Here is a 23,516-nt window from a genome sequence, read left to right as displayed (position 1 = left end):
TGAGAAATTATACAGCTTGCTTTGTGGAGGCTGTACTAACATATCACCAAAGAAGTCTAGGATTCACTTTCGGGAATAAAATTCTGGTATTTTATTTATACATGTTATTAGCTAAAGTTAGGAGGTATCTGTGTCCATATACCTTGCTAACCAGACTAACTAGCATTAGCAGATAACTTTGTTCAGGAATAGTTCTCCAGGCTTTTTGAAAGACAATAAACGCTGTCACCCAGGTTGCTAGTAACAAAATGTTTAAAGATACATATTATAAGAAAGTCTGGCAACATGGAAACGATATAAATAAATGGGGAGGTGGCTCAAGACTTTGCGCAGCACCTTGAGCCAACAGTGGTGATTTTGCGCTTTATAAATGAATTTGAATTGTCCTGAATTACTGCACTTGAATCATTTCTGTACAGTCTATTAAAATGAGCACTATGACCTCAAATAGGGATTAAAGTTCATGTAGTTAGGGTAAAGTTATTTAAATAATGAGCACCATGTAAATTTGCAATTATTTACTATGTTGTGCTGTTTGCACATAATATAGCTGTTAGCCAGAGAATGCTAACACAAACTTAAAGCTCCATAGAGCTGAGGGTAACACTGTCCACATCACTCAAACAGTTATGTGTTTGTATACAAATGATGATTATAGCTAACATAGTGTCTGGATAACCTTTGGTTCCTGCCTCTGAGTTCTTAATTGAATGGCACATGATCATTACAATAAGCACAAGTGACGCATAAAGTTACCAATTTAAAGATATCTTACAAATCTTGAAACTTTCTTAGACGTAAATAATTAGGAAGAATGATCCAAATGAACTCGTCATGGAATTACAAATAAAGCAAACAAAAGTGCTTAAGTAATTTAAAGCAGTTAAAGGGGGTTGTTTCCAAATGGAGTAGGTGGTTGATGTTATTCTTGCCCTTTTCTAATTTATTCTCATGTGGGCACGAATGGGTTAAACGGCTGAGCAATGAGACGCTTCATGCTTTCAGATGTACACAGAAGCGTCAAAGAGTGGAGCGCTCCTCGCCTCCTCTGCATGTTCCATAATGTCTGCAGAGCAACTTTTACTCATACAGTACAAGGCACAGAAAAGCCTTGTGGGTGGGACGGATGCCTGCAAAATGAGACATATACACACCAATAAACCCATACATCCTGTTCAATACAGTTTGCACACAGGTGCTGCAACCCCATGGCACACCCAACATACAGGCTGACACATATGTGATATAATGACAGTTATGAATCAGGAAATTAAGTTTATTTTAACACCTGTTTAGTGGTTACTATGAAAAGATTTTGGTGTTTTTTTTTTCAGCTCTGAAATAACATTACAACATTTTTTTGTGGTCCTGTGACAAGTAGGTCTGGGGAAAGTAGGGGGGCTTCCTTTTTCCACTTCTATAAGATAAGAGAGGAAGTGACATAAGTTCCTGTAGCACACTGTGCAGCGGTGGCACGAGGCTCAGAGCGAGTGCTGCATGTGTTTTACGTTCACAGAAAAGAACTGACATGAGAACTTGCTCAAATTTGCAAAGTTATCTGATGCTCAATTATATCAGGCCTTCATTATCGTCAATCTCTATTTAATGTTCTTTCCCCATGCTTGACTGAAGATTTTTTTGGGTCTTGATGCTAACTCTTAGATGTACTGAAACAGGTTATTACTAATAATATATAAACTACAGCCTTTTAGTCATAACTTGTTGACTGCAGATAAGAAAATGTCCTAGATTAACCTCTGTTAACTCTGCAGGAAATTTTGAGGGAATAAATGACTTGAGTCTTATCCCATGTGTTAATATTTCCATAACCTGCTGAGTTTATCAAAACTTTAATATTAACCCAATAATGTGACTTTTCATGGCTTATTCTTAGATCAGTAGAGAATCTGTCATCTTGAAATGAAAAATAGCTGCATGACTTTTATTATAGGACAATGCCAGAACTCAAACTCAAATGAATAGAGCCAAAATATGGTTTAGTAAGTGGGAAACGAGACTTAAAACGGGATTTTTAAGTCCGATGTGAAAAAGCACATCACAGCAACAAGTGTGACCATGGACAGAGAGGACACATTGAGCAACACTGTTTGTAAACTGAACCCTGAACTAGCGTCTGTCGGGTTCACTGTGTGACTCACAGCCTGCGGTGTCACAAGGGTTTAGCAGCTCAGTAAACACAGGCTGCCACAAAGGAGAAAGTGCCCTGGAAAGTACCCAAATCATCTTAGGCCTCAATCAATTGATAAAAAGGGCCACTCTCTTTATCGCTATGTGCATAGGAAGAAAACAGATTTGCTGAGACAAGAAGTTGCTTGCAGGCTGAGCTCTTTTTTGTCTTTGCTTGTTATGAAGACTACAAGAAAAAAGAAAGAATGTGAAACAGTGACAGGAAATGAGACAAATGAGAGTGCCAATTATGTCTCCATTTTCTCAGCCCAAATCAATAAAATGACCTTTAATTCAACATGGCTTTCACTATTTGAAAGTTCTTTTTTTTCTTCTTTTTTAAGAAACCATCCAACTCAGACGTGGTCTCACCTTTTGTTCTGTAAGGAATAGGGTAATAACTCAGAGTTGGCATGGCGCTTGACCAAAATGAGGGCTAGTGAGGGTCAGCGTGCCACTCTAGTTTTAGATAATGGTCCGGCAGGGCCACATGAAGACAGAGTCAATGCACTGTCAAAGTTAAAAGTCCAGAGTTTGAACCCACTCCACTTTAGACTTGGCTGCAACTCAGAGAGGCTACAGGCCACTTGCTCAGTCTGATAAACAACTGAGGAGCCCAGTCGGCACAGAAACAGGCCAACTGCGAGCAAGCTGAGGTGAACATGTGCAAATCTTCAACACAGAAAAGTTCCACTTGTCTGATTTGTATAATTTTTTCACACCTAAACACCTGTAGGCCTTAACAAAGGCGCCGGTGTCTCTCTTCTCTCTGTCAGTATTTAATATTTCCCCTCAAACAGACAAGGTGATAGCATTTAAGGACTCCAAAATGTCAAGTGATGCATGATGCAACGTACAGAGGAAAACAGAAAACTGTAGGTCAAAAAGTCAAACATCTTGTAAATAGCAGTGAGTATGTTTGGGTGAATACCGAGGGGAAAATGACGCAAGAAAATGGTAACCATCATCACTATATAGACTCCACATCACAGGCTTGTTACTCCAAGCCTTAGCTATGTCACCTGATGTGTGGTATTTAAACACCTTAACATACTGTTTTCCTACTTGATACTGCACAAAACTGGATCTGAAAAGAGCCATGATTGGCTAAGATCTCCCATCACATCACAAGCTGTAAAGTCCAAAAACATACCCCAGCAAAGATAGAGGATGCTTGCTCCCTCTATGACCAACTAAATTGCAATATGTTGAAAGATTATCATGATTTTCTTTCCAACTATGCCAAAAAAAAATGTGGCCTATCACAGCTTTAAATTACTGTAAGATTCTTAGACTTTTCTTATTTCTTATTATAATCCTTTTACCTATTCAAGTGATTCTCACCTTCTCAGTCAGAAAGTCACATGGTCTTGAGAATCTTTATGGATGTGTCATGAGATGGAAACATTATAATGTCAGTATGGCTCCTCTTTTTACTTTTGCCACATTGGTTTCACTTAAACTTGCTGATCTGCTTCTTGTTTCTTCCTGTTTGCTTTAGTGAAACAATAGAAAGACATCACCAACAGGAGACATCATTTGTGAATATTTGAAATAACAGTGATCACTTCACTACTGTGGGCTTTTTAGATCGCATAAATTCCCCAGGACCTCTAGACTGTGGGCATTTGACATATTTTAAGGGCATTCATGAGCCCCGGTGAGTTTTGTTTGCACAGACTAGCATTACATCAACACACAAGCACAGGAAGTGGGCAGAAAGGGGACTTCTATAGACTTAAAATAGCTTGTCAAACATCAGAATTTATGTCTCTCGGGTTTTACACCTGATGTGTCTTCTTTCGTACTCTAGTAAGACTCAATAAAAGAGTAACTATTTTAAAAACACAAAAACAGATGAGGGGGATTTGAACCGAAGAGAACCCGCTCTCTAAAAAGACTCCAGCATAAAGTCAAAGGAGAGCCTCAAACAAAAGACAAGGTAATTTATTTCAGCTCACTTAAGAAAGTGTAGTGGCTGGAAAGTGCGTTAGCCAGTGACACTATTTCTTGGAAATCTCGAGGGGACTCTGTATGGTGGAGGGATGTGAAGTCGGTGCTTCAACTTCGAGGAGGTCACCTCTTTAACAGCCATGAATCACATAAAAATCAACAAGCCAAGTCATTCTCACTAGAGCCTTTTTCCATCAAACTATACCAAGGGCCATATGAAGTATGAGGCGTGTCATTGTACGCTGTGTAAGGGAGTACGGGTTAGGAGATAGGTCATAAAAATATCTTAAAACCTTAACCTACTTTAGGAGACTGGGTAATAATTCACTCATCCTCCTTGCTTTGTGTGCATTGGGATTGTGGGGGGGAGTTTTTTCATCTCTTTTCAGAAGTCATGAAATTAAGGTGGAAAGAGCTCATTAATTTCACTTTCCACTGGCCATATCACATGACAGGACAGAGGGTAATGGGAACACTTTTTGTAGGCATAACAAAATTTGTCATATAGCATAAGGAAGACGTACTGTACGACACCAGACTAAACATAAACACACCAAGAGTTTACACTGAGAGCTAGAGGACTGTTAACAGTGCTGGCATGACTGCTGAAGCACCCACAGTTGCATATGTGCAGACTGCTACACTTCAAACTCCTGATCCATGGCATTGCTGTGCATATCAGAAAACTACAAATTGTATCATGTTATATGTATATATATATATATATATATATATATATATATATATATATATATATATATATGGCTGTTAGCATGTGTAGCATGTGTTCTTTATGCACTCACTGTCTGTAGGAGTACACACTCAATATAAACACAGTCTGGAATATCTAAGAGCTTCTGCTTTGTCATTCTGTCCTGCAGAGGTCCCAGGAGCAGCAGGAAGACAGGAAGCTCCACCCATTCCATACTCCTTTAGCTCAGACAGCAACTGAGGCCCCCAGCCAGCTCCGTCTTTAAGCTGTTATCATGCGTGCATGAAACCATCTTTACACAAACACACCTTTTTTCTCTCTCCCTTAGACATAATCCTACAGAAACTTTCTTTTACACAATTTTTAAGCCCAGTGATACAAGGAGACCAAATCAATTAACTTCATCACAATACCAACTTCTCCACTCTCGCCTTCTAACTTCTTCCAAAAACCAAGTGCTCCCACTACTTCGATTCTCCATTTCTTGTCCTCCCCCTCCCATCCTCCGTCCTCTTACTCTCCTCCCACCCCTTCATCTTCCTGGCCCTCTCACTGACAGCTGGCTCTGATTATAGCTGTGAAAAATGGGGCAGTCACGCCAACAATCCCCCCTCCCCAGCATTCCTACAGCATGACTCCGCACTTTCTTGTTACTGGTGCTAGGCCTGTCTTTGCTTCCCTCCCTCTGCATCCCTCAGTTTTACTCTCTCTTTCTTCAGCTGCCTTTTGTTTCTTGCTTGTTTTGCTGCCTAAATACTGTATACTAACATAGAAGGAGGCACAGTTTATGAAAGCAGCTGTTTTTGCTTTGTTTTTTTCAGTTTTGGGTTGGTTTAAAGGGTATTCCCACTGAAAAGATAGAAGAGATACTGAGATAGTGTCACACAGCTTTTTCACATATAAAGGATATTTTAAAAACAAAAGACTGCACTAGAGAAAAACCCCTCCATCACTTTGTGCTGTGATGTTTATGGTACTTTAAACAACTATATAATGATATAGTAAGGCAGAAAACACAATGCTTTGGGGGGGGGGGGGGGGGGGGGGGAATCATTTGTTGGTGGAATGAGGATCAACAGTGAATGCTGGTTATGTTTTGTTACATGATTTTGCACAACAATCCACACCTATGCTTGTTTGATAAACTTCCTGACTTGGTTGCTCCGTCCATCTTCTGCTTGATATGCTGGAAAACAGGAGACTTGCCCAGAATTCATAACAGATTCTTGACGCCATGAAACTTAAAATAGTTGGCTGGGAATTCTTTTTCTTCATCATGAAAAAAGGGCCGGGGGATTAATAGATAGAGTTTCACAATCGTACAATAAACCTGAAGAATAATACAGAACAATAAAGTTTATGATAGCATTTAATGAAACATGTTACAATGAGTCTTCAATTTACTATGTAAGGTCTACCACTACCAGCGCTGCAAAGTATTTGTTTTCTAAAACACGATGCATGAAGACAGGTAATGAATTTAGGTCAGTGTTTTGTTGACAGTGTTATGCTTCTCTAAGTACCAGATCAGATATCAGATTAAACTTTGCTTACAGAACATTAAACACTCACTGGCCACTTTATTAGGTACACTTTGTTAGTGCCAGTTTGAGTCCCCTTTTCCTTAACTCCTCATGGCTCAGATTCCAAAAAGTGTTGGGAACATTCCTTAGAGATTGTGGTCCATATTGAAAACAAAGCAAGTTTTTCTTACAGAGGATATACACAGCATGGCAGTATTCTGTTAATTATATCCAGGTTAAAAAGACAGGACAATCTAACTGAATAGCACACTTTTCTAAACAATAACTTAAGGGGACATCAAGGTTAAATCAAAACCACACAAAAAGAAGAATTTATCAGAAACAGCATCCTCCAGATGGTTAAGATATCAGGTGTCTACTGGTATTAATTCTCTGCTGTTTTTAAAGTTGTTTGCTTGACCTCCCCAATACTTACTGAAAGGTATTTTGCTATTTCTTTCCTTAAAAACATCCATCAATCTGTTGTCTTAGCCACTTATCCATTTCAGGGTCACACTGGGGCCTATACTAGCTATACTAATGCACAGAGACAGACAAACAGCCCCCCCCCCCCCCCCCCCCCCAACCCCCCCCCCCCCCCCCCCCCCCTGTAAAACAAAATTGAAATCTATATCTTTTGATTTGACTGTTTCTGTACTAATCATAAGAAAAACTGCCATGCATTAACCACATAATATTTTACAGTTATAGCTCCTTAAGGAGAGTTTTTCTTATGAATGCCCGCTATGAAACAGGCAATACAAAAAGTGGCTGTTCTTTCACGCGTTAAAGATCTCTCAAATTCTTTTGCTAAGTGCATGTAGCTTAGCTTTCCCAAAGCAGTGAAAAGCTAAAAACAATTTTCCCACACCCCCGCCATGACTCTTCCCTCTAACAAAAACATCTCTTTCTTCAGCATCTAAGGTGTCATTGTATTTGACACCAGAAATGAATTCTAGTGAAATTATTTTTCTCTTTACCAATAGCAGATCCAGTATTAGCTTATGCATCGCAATCAAATCATATAATACAACTCCTGCTTTTACTAGATATGTTGAGCATTTCAAAAATGACTCTTGAGCAAATCTAAACAGTAAATCCAGTATAAACTTCTGCATCTAAAAATCTTTAAACAATTCAGTGCACTGCTATTTTTTAGCTGGATTAGAATAGAGCTGCTACATTGAGCTATTAGGTTTAAGCTAGGTATTGTTCTAAGCTAAGTCAAAAAACCACTAAGTGCAGATGTTTTTAAAAAACACCCAGCAGTAATTTACCTGCACTATTCACTGTAATGCCTGCAATCAGGTTTCATTGTCTAATGGGGACTGGTAGAGGGTTGTTACAGCATTATCTGAACACTCCAGAGGCTAGCAGATGCCTTGTGTCAGGTTGCATAAACAAGATGGAACACTTTCATCCATCATGTTGCTGGACTGGGAGCTTTAGGCCCTCTTATCCGGCTCAAGGCATCTTGTTGAAGCAAAGACGTTTTCAGGACGCTGACCTTGATATTACCTTAGTGGAAATAAATCATGGCTGAATACTGAGCTCTGTTAATACCCGCTCTATGGCTCTCTGAACTAAGAGAGGGGTTTCGACATTATAGTTTCACAACTCTTCATCCTCAAATCATGTCAAAGTGTTCAACCCTTGTTTATACCCAAAATTCTTATGATAGCATCAGGCAGTGTTAAGCTCATGTGACATCAATGTGATGGGGGCTGTTGATTCACAGGCTTTTCAAATACTCATACAGACTCACATCCTGTCTTTTGGCGACGTTCAGACAAAAATAACATAAGAGCACTTACTCAAAAATCACACACAAGACGTAATTATGAAAACCCAAAGTACCAAGCTTCATCCTGTGGTGTGATGTTTGTCTAATGTCCCTTGTTTTAATGCAGGCAAAATGCACGTCAGTGTTGATGTCATTGTGCAATTACGAGACTTTGTAGGTGCATGCTAATATGCGGACTGTAACAGTTTTCAGTGGTATTTCAATCTCATCAGTGAGTCACGCAGTGATAAAATTGCCCACAATGGAAGCTCCAGTACTGTACTCTAGCACAGTCCCACCTACACACCACCCCTTTGTCTCCACAGCTGCACTTATTTTTGCTCTTCACCTGCCAACTCTTTTCCATGCTATTTCTCCATTCACACTGTAGCTTTTCAGAGTACATGAAAACTTGATTGATTATAATTTCAGCTAGTGTGGATGATTAAAGAAAGTTGAGGTGAACTCTCAGGGTGCTTGGAATCAGCTGTGCAGGCCAAGACTGAGGTTTTATTAAAAAAGGGAAAATGATTGAAGTCACCATATTAAACATAATAACAGGTTTCCCCCTGTAGGGATGGTGCTCATGTGGAACTCATTTCAGCCTCCACTTTATATTGTCTTTGATAATATTGGATCATGCTGACGGCATGTTCTCGCTGTCAGAAGATCCGAACTAGAGTTTCACACGAGCCAGGCATGAAAGTAGATCATAATCTTTAAAAATGGACAGTTTTAAAATATTAATGAAGCTTTTGCATATAGCAGTCTGTGCTTTGCAGTATTTAGTCAAACATTTAATACAGCTCAAGTTAAAAATGAGGATTAGAGGTAATAGTGAAGTAGGTAGTTCCCACCAACAGCCTTTGGACTGTTTTCTCTCTGAGGACTGAGTTGGAGGGCTTCAGTGGAGTAAACACTGTTAATAGACAGTTGGAAAGTTTCAATGAGAAGAAAGAGGGATTGTTTGGGTGTACTTTGGCAGCGGTTTTGGCATATAGTGGTACTGGTAATGGTATGAAGGTGGGGGCTGCTGGCTTGGGATTTTTGGTAAATGTGCCATTATTTACGAGTCGGGTGGGCTGATGGGGACAATAAACTTTCATTTCTGGGAAAGCCATTCAACTTTACTAGACTTTATAGAACCTATAAGAGTACAAGTCAAGTTAAAAAAAACAGCAAACCAGAAAGTATTTAACAAGCGCAAAAAGTGTTTCCATATTCAGCTGTCACACAACACAGCAATAATGTGAGCACTCCTCTGGGTTGCCATGTCGGCCTGATGTGACACTTACTGGAAACATACACAAGGATTGCTGTGTATGTTTCAGAGGCGACTCTAATGACATCAAAACCACTCACAAAAGCTAAAACTGAACTCCATGCATAATTCATACCAGTTTGTGCTTGTTAAAGCTCCAAATCACAACCGGGCTAACTTGCTGACACACATGTTGTTGGTCAAATTACAATAAACATCTGTTTTGACAAGTAATTTAGCCTCATATTCAGACTTTGGATCTCATAGTATGTAAAAAAAAGAGGCAATCTATGCCAACCGGGTGAAGTAATTCCACTTGTTCTCAATTAGTTTCTTATGTCTGACGAATTCTTTGTGAAATTAGTGTCAGTTCCTTTTAACAAGATATATAGTTCTATAGAAAATGGCATTTGTTTATTGTTCATTTTGAGAAAATCTGGAAATGTAGCTTTCTGTTTTAGGGAGGCAGGAAGTGTTGAGATAGCAGTGTTTAACATCAGCTCCCCACTGGTCCCAGACCTCAACCTGTTGAAGCAAATGTGTGTTATATGGCCGCAGGACAATCCCCATTGTCCTGTTGTATGCAAGTGGCTGGAGCCCAGGAGCCCAGGAGCTACTCTGTTAGGCCCTGGCACCACAGCTTGGCTTTGGCCAGAAAAGTCAACCACAGGCTGATTTTTTCTCATTCAGCCAAAAAGGACTCCACACAGCTGCGCTTTCTTTCACTGCCAGCAAAAAAGACAGTCTGAGAAAGGGAGAGGATAAAGAGAGGCGGAGAGGGGAACAGTTGGGGGCATTTGGACTGGACAAGTTCAAAGACCCAAAGGGTTGTTTTCTTTGAGGAAAAAAAAGCAGGGAGAGGAAAAAAAAGCTCCTTAGGCTCATCTTGGACATCAAACTCTATTTTGGGCTACGCCGTGTTTGGACTGCAAGCAATCACACCAAATCCCTGAGCTGTTTTTGTTGAGTGATTGGGAATGCTTTTGCCAAATTACAATCAAAGAGGTAAGGTGGTGACGTATTCTGGAGAACAGCGAAATGCTGTTTGTGCCTTTGTCTGAGGAAATCATTTTGCCATAGGCTCCTTGATCTTTATCCACATAGCTTGAGTTTTGCTCATTTCCTCTTCATTTTCCATTAAACTGAGAGCTGATATGTTTCACTGGCTCGCGTTACTATGTGGGACTCATGGCAGGTCACGGAGAAGCAGTGAGCAGACGTAAAACAAAATCATCTCAGGAGGTGCAGTTTAACCGAGGAATAATCTACTGATGCTTAAACACCTGTGGCTCTCAAGACTACAGCAGAGAGTCCCACCACCATATTTTGATCAAGTACACTACCCATGGGTTCCTCATAAAACATGAACTATAGTAGCCCTGAGACCTCAGCATTTTGCGGTTAAAGAAAACACACACAAATAGATAAAACACCATATTATACAACACAATGTGGTTTTCAGTGTGGAACAAAACTAAACTATTACTCAAAACCAAACTGTGCTCTTCATGCAGGAACAAGAATTGGATAGCTCTTTTAAATTCGACAAACAAGTGTCTTCTGTTGTCAAATCTTGCTTCCATCAATTGCGTCTTATTAGCAAAGCCAGAGATTATGTCCCACCTAATGACCTGGAAAAGCTTATTCACGCCTTCGTGACATCTAGGTTGGATTATTGCAACTCCCTTTACTTTGGTCTTAACTCTACTCTTCTTCATAGACTGCAAATTGTTCAGAATGCGGCTGCTCGTCTCCTTAGTGGTAGTGGGCGGCGTGTCACTATTACCCCTGTCCTTGCCGACCTGCATTGGCTTCCCGTTAAGTATCACATTCAATTCAAAATCCTGCTGCTCACCTTCCGAATTACTAACAATATAGCGCCAGGGTACCTCATTGAGCTACTTAGATTATACACCCCTATTAGAGCACTAAGATCATCTTCCCAGTCACTCTTGGGACTGCCGAGATCCCGGCTGAAGACTAGAGGTGACTGAGCGTTTGCTTTGGCTGCACCCGATCTATGGAATAACCTCCCCATCGCTATCCGCGAGTCTGATTTCATTCAATCTTTCAAATCGCAGTTAAAAACCCATTTATTCGGCCTCGCCTTTTCTACCAGTTAATACTTGTTTGTTAGTTAGTTTAATGCTTATTTCTATCTTCAGTCTAATCTTAACTACTTTAAATCGTTTTTTAGATTTTTGACTGTTTTATCCTTTGCACATATTGTTCTTTTATGCTTTTATATGCATTTCTTTTGCTTCTGTGTTTTTAATGCCATATAACCTGCTAGCATGTTTGGTACTTTGCCATAGCCTTCATCCTTCCCTGTTACTTCATCTTACCCTCTTATATGTTAAACACTTTGGTACACCACTGGTTTTTAAATGTGCTATATAAATAAAGTTTGTTGTTATTGTTGTTCTATATAATAAAAATATTCTGTATTTGAATTCCAGCTCTATAAATTAGGAAAAGGCCTGGAAACAGCCAACATGGTTATTATGTTTCAATAATATTTGAAACATATGCATACATAATAATAACTGCGCTATTTAGAAAGTCATCATTTGTGATTCATGGGGTCTTTTACTGCTTTTCTTTTATATATTTTGTGTTAAGTCGTTTCCTGTGTTTTGTTATCATTCATGTTTGTCATTTTACAGCGTTTGTGTTGAGTCATTTTCTCTGTTATTCATCTTTGTGTATGTTTTACTTCCTGTCTTTTTGAGCTTTTAGTCCACTGTGATAGTTTCCCCTGCCCTCAAGAGTATCACCTGTGTTTAGTCTGCCACACCTGTTTCCAGTTAGTCATCAGTCTCATCAGTGTATACTTATACACCTGCACTTGCTCTCCCAAATCCTGTGCAGGCATCCGATGTGCTGCATTGGTATGCTACACCAACAGTTTTCTTTACGCTTACCTTATTAGCTTATAATGTGTGTATGATGGCTATCTCATATGAGCAGGTGTTTAGCAATAATATTAGAAATATGCCATGAAAATGCTATAACTTAACTTAAATTGTTAACTCCTTTGGCTGGTTATATTTTGTTGTCCTTTCTCATTCAGCTTCCCACTCTTATCAGCATCTACTGTTACATTCTGTTATTCATTTTTTGTTTTCTACTTGTATTAATTGCAATGATAATAACAGGAAAAGAAAATGTCTTAAACCCACAAACATCTCTGATTGTATTCATCAAGTAGCCTGCGAATAGCTATCATTTGTAGCATTCTACTGGCAATAAACACAGGCACCAAAAAGGATCAAATTAGATTTGCAGCAACAATAAAAGCACAGTTTTTCACAATAAATCATCACACGCCTACAACAATGAGGAATTTGACATCGCCATATGCCCTGGGTCAACTGAGGACGACTCACAAACAACGGATCTTTTTCTCACGCTCAACATCATTTAATGAAAACCATCAGTTCGCACTTCAACGCTCATTCACGATAAGCGAGCAGTTGTCAAAATTCAAATTCAACAAAACCGCAGGGATAACATGTGAGGAAAGTGGGTAGGATCACACGGGCGGTTGACTCTGTATACTGTCCAGAGTCCGGACACATGGACTCTGTAATTCTAGTCTTGGAGTGACCACACAGGGCTGGTTGTGAGGTCTGGGAGAGCTGCAGAATTGAGACAGATGGGACAAGGGAAGGATTTTTAGGGGGTGAGAGAATGCTTTCCACTGTTCCAACATTATACAAAGCCCATTGATTTTTTGCAAGCGTTGAGTGAGGAGCTGAGGAATATCTGGTTTCAGCGTCCACTGCATGGTCATGACACCTGGGCCAGGGTCATGTCTGTCCAGTCCAGTCCGGTCGGATCTGGTCACAACAATCACCATGATTCATCATTCCATCCCTAACTTTTTTGGCCTAAGTGCCATCGCTGTACTGTGAATTTAATGCATTATGCATCATATCGCTGTGGTCATCAACTCATTTCTGTAGCTTGATGGCTTTGACCTCGGCTTCATCTGTCGTGACCCCCAATGTGTGTGTGGAAAACCAAACTATCCCTTCCCATGAGCCCTCTGCATAGACAGAAAGATTGTTCCTCAGGAAACGCAGGTCAGGAAGTCAGAGGCGGAAGCCAGCCTTTCGTTCTAAATACAACCATCCTCTAGAGATTGCCGTGTCAACAGAGAATTGGGCAGTATATCTTCTTTAAACGCTGACCCCTCACTCTCTTGTTTTGTTGCTATTTTTTGCGACTTTGCATTTACCGAAACATCATCCTTCTTCTTCTTCTTCTTCTTCTCCTATTTCGCTGCAAATTGGCAGCAAAGGAGCCACAGACTTACATTTCCAACATGGTGTTTGTTTTGAACTCCGGTCATGAATGTAATGCTGTGACGTGTCAAAGCCATCCAAATGAGCCAGGGCTAGCACTGATGCCGCATCCCACCCAGTGTGAGATGAAGGGCAGTGGAAGTGAGTGGATGGGCATGTTGGAGCGATTCATGGGAACAAGATCAGCAAGAGCAGTTGGCGGTTAACCACTAACAATGCTGTGGCTACTCTTATGGACAATTAATCGCTGCTTGTTCTTATTTTGCTCCTTCCCTCAATCCTTCTCTCTCCCTAAACTCTCTTCCTCTGAGGCTAGGTTCGCCCTGCATGATGACCACAGTCCTCCCATATGAATTTGGCAAACATACCATGAAACATGAAAGGAAGCAATCATGGTGTCCTGGCTGTCAAGGCTTATACAGACAAGGACAGGATCACACAAATTGGGAAGTGGGCAGTGGATACAGAAACAAAACCCGTGCAGGATCACAGTAAATATGAGATCACACATGACAGCATATTCAAGGAATCAAAGTCTGTTTTGTATTTTTTTTTGCTCAAACTTGACTATCCTTGACCACTGATTACTCAACAGTCAGCAGAGTGATTAGCTGTCCTGATGAAAAACAAAAAGGAAGTTGTTGAGTAAGCAGTGACTTTTAATAGAAGCAGAAACACAACTGACTCTACTCCTGCAATATGTCACATTTGCAGTAGTGAAAAGCATATGTACTGCGTTAATCATTGTTTTGTTTTTTTCATCTTAAACTCCTTTGTCTTCCACTTTTATTTTTCAGAGGACAAATGTACTCCAATACAGCTGTTTCCACATATTTAAAGTAAAGAAGTAGTTCAGTATACTTTAATTGAGGTTAAAATAACCTGTTGTTAAATTACAGCTAAATGCAGCACTTAAGTGTCTCCTCCTCAACATTAAGTACTCAAATAAAGGTCACCTTCCATCTGTTATTTAAAAAGAAAGAAAAAAATATATGCAAATATAACCATCTTCTGAACATTGATTTGATACACTGTAACTACCTTTACTTAAGCATTAATAACATAACAAATAAAGTTGAAAAAAAAACACAATATTGTACTTTGCAGTTGGATTTAGCATTGAGGAAATGCTTGTGACTATCATAAAAATATGGATTTTAAGGAAATCTGTATGTTTTTCTTCTATTTAGAAGGAAACATACAACACAACTACAACACTACAACACAAATGGCAACTACAAACATAGCTTTTTTTCACCCTGACTATGTCCCCTCTTCTCAAATCTAACCTACACGGGCACTACTAAGATCTTAAAGGTTGTTTTCCCATGACTGGCAGAAATAACTAAGATGTGCCAGCGACAAACTGAAAATACATTTCTTGTGAAGCAGAGATGTTCCGCTCACAGCTGCATATACAGTAATAACCTTAATATTAAGGAATTGAAAATGCAAGTGTGTGGGGGGGATGACTGTTTAGTGAGGCAGAAATCTCACTAAGTGGAAACCACTAAGTGACTGGTATTCATCAACAACCCTATCAAGCCCCAGAATACACATTATGCACCATGCAGCAGTAAAAAGTAAAAATACTACTTATTTCTTCTTTAATACATTGTTTAATGAGCTTGTGGTCACCTTAACTGGGATGTGGTGCAGCACGGTTTGAGATTACCACAATACTAGTTTGAGTAATTGTGAGTTTTGTAGCTGATAAGTCCCTTTGCTTCACACAAGGCCAATGTTAGTGTATCTGTGGAAAGGCTGATTACACAATTCACAAGTTTGTACTGAGCACTAAATTACCTCAAAGCCGCACAAAGAAGGAGCTGTCTTTGACTGAGCTGACCTGCTGGTCTAATCTTAGAAATTCCCACTCAATCTAGAACTATTCTGTTGAGGTAAAGTTATGTTTTAGGCAAACGTGCAAAGACTTAAAATACTGTACAAAAATAGAGTTAAATAAGACCAGAGGAGAGAGAAGCGGAAGAACTTTGCCCTCTGTTGGCTGCAGGGAGGAACTGCAGCAAATTGTTGCCACAACAGTCACCTCCCATTTATTTGTTGTTCTCCTCCATGACTTCTTTCATCTCCAGTAGTGATAGGTGAAAAATTTAACATCCTGTCATCCCACTTAAACATTATCAGTGACCTCAAGCTCAATCCCCATCCTCCCTTCTGAGCTTGGGGTCATCAGAGTCAACGGCGCAGGAGGCAGAAATCAAACGACGCAGCACATGCTGAGGAGTGACTGACTCCAGCGCCAGCAGAGCCTGGAGGAAAAAAAAGGAGGACAGCCTTGACCTTGGAGAGCACAAAACCTCCGAAATCAAGTCTTCTAAGAGAGAGCTCAACTCAGTCAACAGTAAGAGGAAAATACTGCCAGAGAATTTGATATATGGATCGTGCCTTTTGTGTTTGTTGCTTTGGAAGTCAGTGAAAACGTCATGATGCTTCGACGCACCTTAGTTGCAAGATTTCTGTCATTTGTGACAACAGAAAATATTTGGATTTCAAACTCTTTATGAGATATTTTTTTCTTTTTAAAGGAAAGAGAGTCCAGAGTAAAATAATGCAGTTTTTTTTTACAATGCATTGTGTTAAAGTCTTGTCAGTAGTAATTACAGTGGTTTACTGTCTCCATTTTTAAAGCATCTGACTTTATCCCCTGAGAGCACAGCAGGCTGACTTTTTTCTATATATTTTCATTTTGGCAGGAAACAGGTGCCTCCTCCTAAACCTGGAAGGACAACTGAGTCACACAATAATATCAGCAGGCACGATATATCTGAGAGTATTAAAAATAAACAAATGCACTGCATGAGGCTTCTTAAGGCCAAGGTCCAGTATGAAGGCATTTCCATCAGTCAGTGGGTAGTTTGTTTTTGAGTTTAGAGCCCTGCTGACCTTGTGCGCTTTAAATCCTTGCAAGTATCTACAGTGAAATTTCCAGCTCCTGCATCACAGTTACATGAGCGTATTCTTCACTTGTGTTACATATTACGAATTCCCACACCAGCTACGGGATTTTTGCATTTGCAAAATGAAAAGAAAAGGGGGAGAAAAGTGATTCTCTTTCTACTTCCCTGCTCTGTTTCTCCCTTAGAGGGAGACAATCGATCTGGCCCACTTAATCAATCAGTGACAGGCCCTTTGAACTGCAGACGAGATTTCTAGCAAGTCTGTCATCCCACCCTGTCATCTGTGAAAACACTCCAGGGGGAGATTGCTCTGCACAGGCCTGGCTCGTAAAACTCTTTTTTTTAATGTTCCAACACACACCCTTGCTGTTCACTGACAAGGTCCAGAGTAACCGGGTGTTTGCATCTACTTTTCTTAATGCATAGCGAGGAGGATGTTTGAGTTCCAAAAAGGTCAGCTCACGAGGTCTTAGTCAGATACTTGCTTGAGAAGCTGTGGTGTAATCTGGCCTGTTCTATTTCAGCTCGTTTCAACATTTCAGCGCAAAAACAACTTCCCTGCCTCCTTCAGGGCTGCTAGCAGTTAGAGACAAAGCTCTCCACCTCCCCACTCCCCCCCTGCATGGCTCCTGTATAGGCAAAGAAGAAGAGGAAGGGGAAAGGGAATGTTTGCCTCTCTATCCCACCCCTCTTCCCTCACTTCCCTGGGGGCAATGCTGTGTAGTAATAAACGTCCTCCATAAATCTCCCCCTCACGCCATCATCCCCTCCTCCATACTCCAACTTTTTTTTCTGTATGTTAACAGCTTCTTTTCTTCTCCCCCTCCTCCTCAACCCTGCTTTTCTTTTCCCTCCTCTCCTTTTCTACTGCAACCCAACCCTGACATTAGGGTCTGCACATGGCCGATGTCATAGACTTTATGAAGGGGGGTGGGCAAGATGAGCCACAATACATGTGTGTGGGTTTCACTCTCTGTAGTCTGTCACGCCAGTGCGGTCGAATCTAGTGAGGTCACTCATGTATCAGATTGTCGCCTACAGTACCTGATGAAATGACATGCACGTATTCAATTCAGAAGAGGAGTTTTATACCTGCTGGTAATGAATAACAAATGAGCTGTGGCTGAGAAGAAGTATGCTGTAACAGTGAAATAGCTGTGGTCGGGAAAGAGTTAAAAGTGCGAGTGCCTGAATTCACCGGAAAGTCCCACAAGTGACGTTACAGTCCAGCAATTAAGAGTAAATTAATTACAGAGTAGTGGATGGTAGCTGAAACCCCGAGGATAATACAGTAAACAACTCCAGAAGTACAAGATTTCCATTGCCCTACTCCTCTTCACTTGCCTTTGAAGGCTTCTGATCGGACTTTAGTTTTATATAAATATATTTAAGCTGCTTAATTATGAACTGAAGACACTTTTCCCTCCAACAAAATTAACTTTTAACAAATCTAACCCAAAGTTCAGATTCTCCGATCAAGAGAAAAAGAAACTTGTTTTTAGTGCTTTATCCCTCCTAACTGGTAGCCTAAGACGGTTTGGCATTCAAAGCTCACCCAGCACTGGAGTAATCTCACATAAACTGACAAACCAATGCAAGTTTTTTTCTCTACAGTTACTAAAGTTACTGAAAGTTCACGCCCGTTTTTTTAAGCTCCTCCCTGCAGTCGATTGATTAAAAAGCAAATGTCGGGGTTGGTGCAGGGCAGAGGGGGAGAGTTCAGTAGCTCTGAGCAACTTTCTAACAAGTAGACTGGCTTTCTTTTTTTTTTTTAAACTACTTTTGTGATTTGATTCCGGTCGCTGCAAAGATGACCACAGCCGTGGTATCGCCTTTCTTCGACTTCGAAGTAATGAACAAGGTAGCTTCCTAACTTTTCCACCCCCTTCTCTCTGTGTGTGTCTTGTGGGCTGACGTTAGCCTGTTAGCAGCGGGGAGTTAGCCGCTGTGGAGGAATGACGAGCTCCGTGCCCGCGGCCCTCTGCGCGGAGGCTGTTTTTGTTTTGCTGTTTATTGCTTTGTATTCCGCTTTGAGTCAGCTGCGTGTTTATTTGTTTGCTTCGTCTGTTATTTCCTCTCTTCGGCCTCGTCTCTTGAGGGTTTACGCTATAAGCGCCTTCAAAGTGGACCGAAGCGCTGCGGGAGCGTTAATTTAAAAATTGTTTAAAAACATGGTGTTTTTATTTACTTGTGTATTTATTTAATGTTCAACATAAGCCACATCCGCTAACTTTAATGTTATCTATGGTTTATGCTTTGAGGTCGGTGTGCAGTTTAGGCAGCCAGCGGCTGTTAAAGTGAAAGCTTTATGTCCTCTTTATTTTAATGAGATCACTTTTGCGCCACTTTTAATGCCGCTTTCAGAGCAGCCACATGCTCGCTAATCATTGACCAGATTTGGCTGGCTTTAGCCCACTTTCTGCCCCTATAAAACTACTTAAACTACCGGCATCGTCTCACCTTAACACTTGATGCGTAATTCGTTTTCATACCCCGTTTTGAGTGTCAGATTGCCTCTCAAAGCGTTTTTGTTTTTCTTTTAGCCTCCCTCTGGAGTTTGTTGGATTTTATCTACACTGTCATGTTTATGTAAATCATGACTAACTGTTCATTTCCACTAGTATGGAAATGTGTGAAAGCAGATCAGGTTTCCCTTGTAATCCACAGAATGTTTGGCCACTTTCTTTCTCTTTCAAATGATGCAGGCTCTTTGTAGCCCACACTGGTCGTCCACAGGCCTCTCATGTGCTGCTGTCCTATTGACTACACAGGCGCACACATTCCTAACCTGGGCAACTTGCCAAACCAGCTGCTGTTCTATAGGCCTGTATCCGCTAATGTGGTCTGAGCCAAAAAACAACAGTCATGCAGGCGGAGGTGTAGCCCCACCAGTCCCACAGTGCCCGTCATTTTTATTTATTTATTCAGGGAGAGTATCTGTACAAATGGTTTATAGGCTCGCCTAACAAGTGTTCAGTCACTTTCAGGAGTTGCATCAGGATGGCAATCGGACTTAAAAATCAGGGAGCTGCTGAAAGTAGCTTTTTATTTGTGCTCTACTTTTTCTAATGCTTGCATTTTCTGTCCTTTATTTTTCTTGCAGAACAAACTTCTCAGCTACAACAACAACCTGGGTGTCTCTCATCCAATGTCTGTTCCTTGCACTAGCACCAACGTGCCCATCTCCAGCTCCGCCGGACCCCTGCTGGACAGGAAGGCGGTGGGATCTCCCTCAGTGGGAGGCGTGTACCAGCGGCGGCACTCTGTCAGCAGCACAAAGTTCAACCAGAACCAATTTCTGAATAGCCTGAAGGCAGCGGACCAGTCCTCCTCACTCATCTCAGGGGTTGGCAATGCCAGCAACAACAAGGAGAACCGCCTGCGAGACCGCTCCTACTCCGAGACGGGCGAGAGGCTCATCAACAAGTGCCTAGGCCCTGCCAGTCCCACTGGCAGCAGCAGCCAAGTGAACTCCAGCCGTTACAAGACAGAGCTCTGCAGGCCCTTTGAGGAGAACGGTTCCTGCAAATATGGCGACAAATGCCAGTTTGCTCACGGAATCCATGAACTGCGCAGCCTGAGCCGCCATCCTAAGTACAAAACTGAGCTGTGCCGCACCTTCCACACCATCGGTTTCTGCCCATACGGGCCTCGCTGCCATTTCATCCACAATGCAGAGGAGCGTCGTGGACCTCCCCAGCAGTCCTCTCCTCTTAACTCTATGAACAAGATGGAGCGACCTCGGCTGCAGCACAGCTACAGCTTTGCTGGTTTCTCCAACTCAGTTGGGCTGAGAGACAGCCCCACCTCAGTCACCCCTCCACCCATGTTCTTCCCTGATGAGATCCCAGACTGGCCCAGCAGAAATCCCTTCACCTACTCCAGCCAGGAGCTGGCCAGCCTGTTCGGGCCCAGTCTCAATGCCGGTCCTGTAGGCACAGAGCCCAACACCCCTGCACCTCCCTCTCCAACAAGCACATCTTACTATTTCAGACCCATGTTGGAGTCCCCTCAGATGTTGGAGTCTTCATCCAGCCCCCCAGACTCTATGTCGGATCAAGAGGGCTACCAGAGCAGCTCTGGTGGCAGCCTGTGTGGCTCAGAGTCCCCCACGCTGGATAACACCCGCCGCCTTCCCATCTTCAGCCGCCTCTCCATCACTGATGACTAGACTGCACGCATCCACTAGTGACTTTTAAATTTGACGACACAAAGAACATGGCACTCCCCTCTACCTCTGCCCTTCAGACTCCCCTCTGCCCTCAAAGCTCCCTTACACATCACGTTAGTTCCTTGTTAGCATTATGAGGATATAATCAACTAAGGGAACCCTCAGCTAAATCTATCATTTCTTCCCACTTAATCTGCACAGCAAGTTTTAAAAGAAAGTACCCCGCCATGTGTCATAGTGCCAAAAAAGGAGAGGAAACTGAACAATGAAATGATGAGAACAACAATTGACTGTTTATGCCAGGTGCCACTTGTTTTTCTTTTTGTTTTTCTTCTTCTTCATGTATTATTGAATGTGTTGCAGCACAAGTGGCCTTGGAAAGGGGTGTGCTTTGCACTAGCCCTCATCCCCCTCCCCTCTCTCCCCTGCCATCCTCCCTGATGATACCACTTCCCCTGAGCTTGCTAGAGGGTGCTCAGTAATGTAACTGTAGCTCTACACCGCAGACGTTTTTACAGACTGAGTTAAGACAAACGGAGAGAAATGACAGACCCTGAAAATATATGAATAGTTTTTTTTTTGTTTGTTTGTTTTTTTTAAAAAGAAATGGAGAAAAAAAGTGCCTGGGCAGTTTCTGCATGTGTTTAGGGTGAATGGACTACTGTTTGTTTTGGTTCTTTCTCATTTGCCCCCACCCACCTCCTTCTACCCCTCAGTCAAGCCCCGTCTTATGTAATTTTGAACCGGGTGAGTCTGCAGGAAGGACTTTGAACTGGAAGTTGGTTATGGCCCCCCCTCTCCTCCTGTTGCTGGTCACTGGCTGTTTCCTTTTTTTTTTTCTTTGGGAAGGAAGTTGATATCAAACTGATCATTAAACCTGCAAGACTTTGTCCTGCCCCCAGCACCTACACCTTCATCTTCACCGATCCGGGGAATTCCAGCATTCCCATAATATAGTTATACGTCGCATGACTTGACAAGATCGGATCTCCAAGCTATTTTACTTTACTTGTCCCCCTCCCATCTCCTTCACTTTAGAACCTGCTCCATGGAGCTCTCTACTCTCATTACATCCCTTTTTGCTTTCTTTATTTGATAATTATTTTTTATTAATGTTATTATTACGGTTATTATTATTTGAGAAACTTTCCAGACAGAAGGTTTGCGTGTCACTGCTTATTTAACTTATCAGAACATATTTATTGGTGATCATATGCATTTTTTGTTAATTTTGTTTTTTGTATTTATCTGGATAATGAACAATAGAATATATTTTCTTTTATGTTAAATTATGATCTTCCATATTAATCTAAAGATTGTGAAGACGTTTTTGTCAGTTTTCCTTTTTTTCACAGTTTAATATATTGTACTTCAATGACTTTTGTTCTGCAACTACACTTTGTCAAAATGAAACTTAATTTAAAGCAAGAAAAAAAAATGCAAAAAAAGCTGTTTTGCGTTTTGATTATTTATTGTACTTTGTTTTTCTTACTCCCTCTTATTGGACTGCATTTCCATCTAAACTAGATTTGCTTGTATCCATTCCTCCCCTTGCACATGTTACAGTAATCTGACAGTAACAGTAGCTAACTGTTATGACATTAATTCGATTTTTTATTTTTATTTTTTCTCTCCCTGATCTCTTGTCCCCACTTTGAAGAGGATTATTCCTACTCGGGTTGATGGTAGACTTAAAGGGGTGCTAAAAAGAAAATTAGTAACATGACTCGTTTAGCAGAGTCTAGCAGTTCAGAGGCTGGCTGTGTTGAAATGTGTTCTGTCACCCAGTCTGTTATTACAAGCAATAGTTGTGACCAAATGAGTTGAAAGTATATCTTCTTTTAATTCAATTGGATGCTTGATCAGTGGAAGTGCCTCGTTTAATACATTCCAGGTAGCTAAGGGCTCTCCGCCTTTTTATATTTGATAATGGAGGACAATTTTTTTTTTTTTTTTTTTTTTTTTTTTTTTTTTTTCCTCTTCTCTCTCCTTAAGTCACTTGTTCTGTGTTGCCTTTGTGTGTTCGGAAGAGGTGAACAAATTCTGACACAAAGAAAGTAAAACTGTTGAATGTATTTTATTTTTTTTTCCCAGCCATGTTTTTTCACTACAGTAATTTCTGTGAGTTTATATGAAAACCTGTTCTCTCTCTCTCTCTCTCTCTTTCTCTCTCTCTCGTTCTCTCGCTCTCTCTCTCTCTTTTTGTAAGTATTGATTGCAGTTAAGTCAATAAACCTGTATTTTTTTGAAAAGTTCAACTTTGTGATGAGTGGTGTGTAAAAAGTTCTGGGAAATTGAGCAAATATGGGGCACGTTTTATGCTCAGTTTTGGGTACCCATTCAAACTCTAGAGGGCTTCCCAGGAATGTGAGTTAAAAAAAAAAATAAAATCAGTCTTATTCTAAAACCTTACAATTCCAGAGCTTAATCAGTATTCAAGTTTCTTCAGTATCAAAAAGTCCAATAATGGCTATGAGGAAGCTCTAATGACTGATACTGCATACTTGTTGCAATTTGTCCAAAATGTGAAGAAAAAAGAAACTAGTTACATTTTGTAACATCATACCCAAGGAAACTTGGGTTTTAACAAAAGAGGCACACAGTATTATATTTGAGGCTGTAATCAGGTGAGTGCTTTTTCGATGCATAATACAGAACTAAAGGGAGTTTCGGTGTGGTGCAAGTTGATTGGTGA

General features: G+C 40.9%; 1 protein-coding gene across 1 annotated transcript; it reads left to right on the top strand.

Annotated features, from left to right (window-relative positions):
• The first annotated feature begins 18,366 nt into the window (after positions 1 to 18,366).
• Positions 18,367 to 22,753, top strand: zfp36l1a (ZFP36 like 1 zinc finger CCCH-type a). The gene is made up of 2 exons (XM_085342650.1): positions 18,367 to 18,511; positions 19,754 to 22,753. Exons 1-2 carry the CDS (start codon positions 18,461 to 18,463, stop codon positions 20,819 to 20,821), a joined length of 1,119 nt encoding a protein of 372 aa, XP_085198776.1. The 5' UTR covers positions 18,367 to 18,460; the 3' UTR covers positions 20,822 to 22,753.
• Positions 22,754 to 23,516: the final 763 nt, after the last annotated feature.

The sequence above is a fragment of the Diplotaxodon limnothrissa genome, linkage group LG19 (assembly GCF_057381915.1).
Source record: "Diplotaxodon limnothrissa isolate DT_005_m linkage group LG19, D_limnothrissa_male_GT1.1, whole genome shotgun sequence".
In the NCBI taxonomy this organism is placed as follows: domain Eukaryota; kingdom Metazoa; phylum Chordata; class Actinopteri; order Cichliformes; family Cichlidae; genus Diplotaxodon; species Diplotaxodon limnothrissa.
This window is presented reverse-complemented; position numbering and strand designations above follow the sequence as displayed.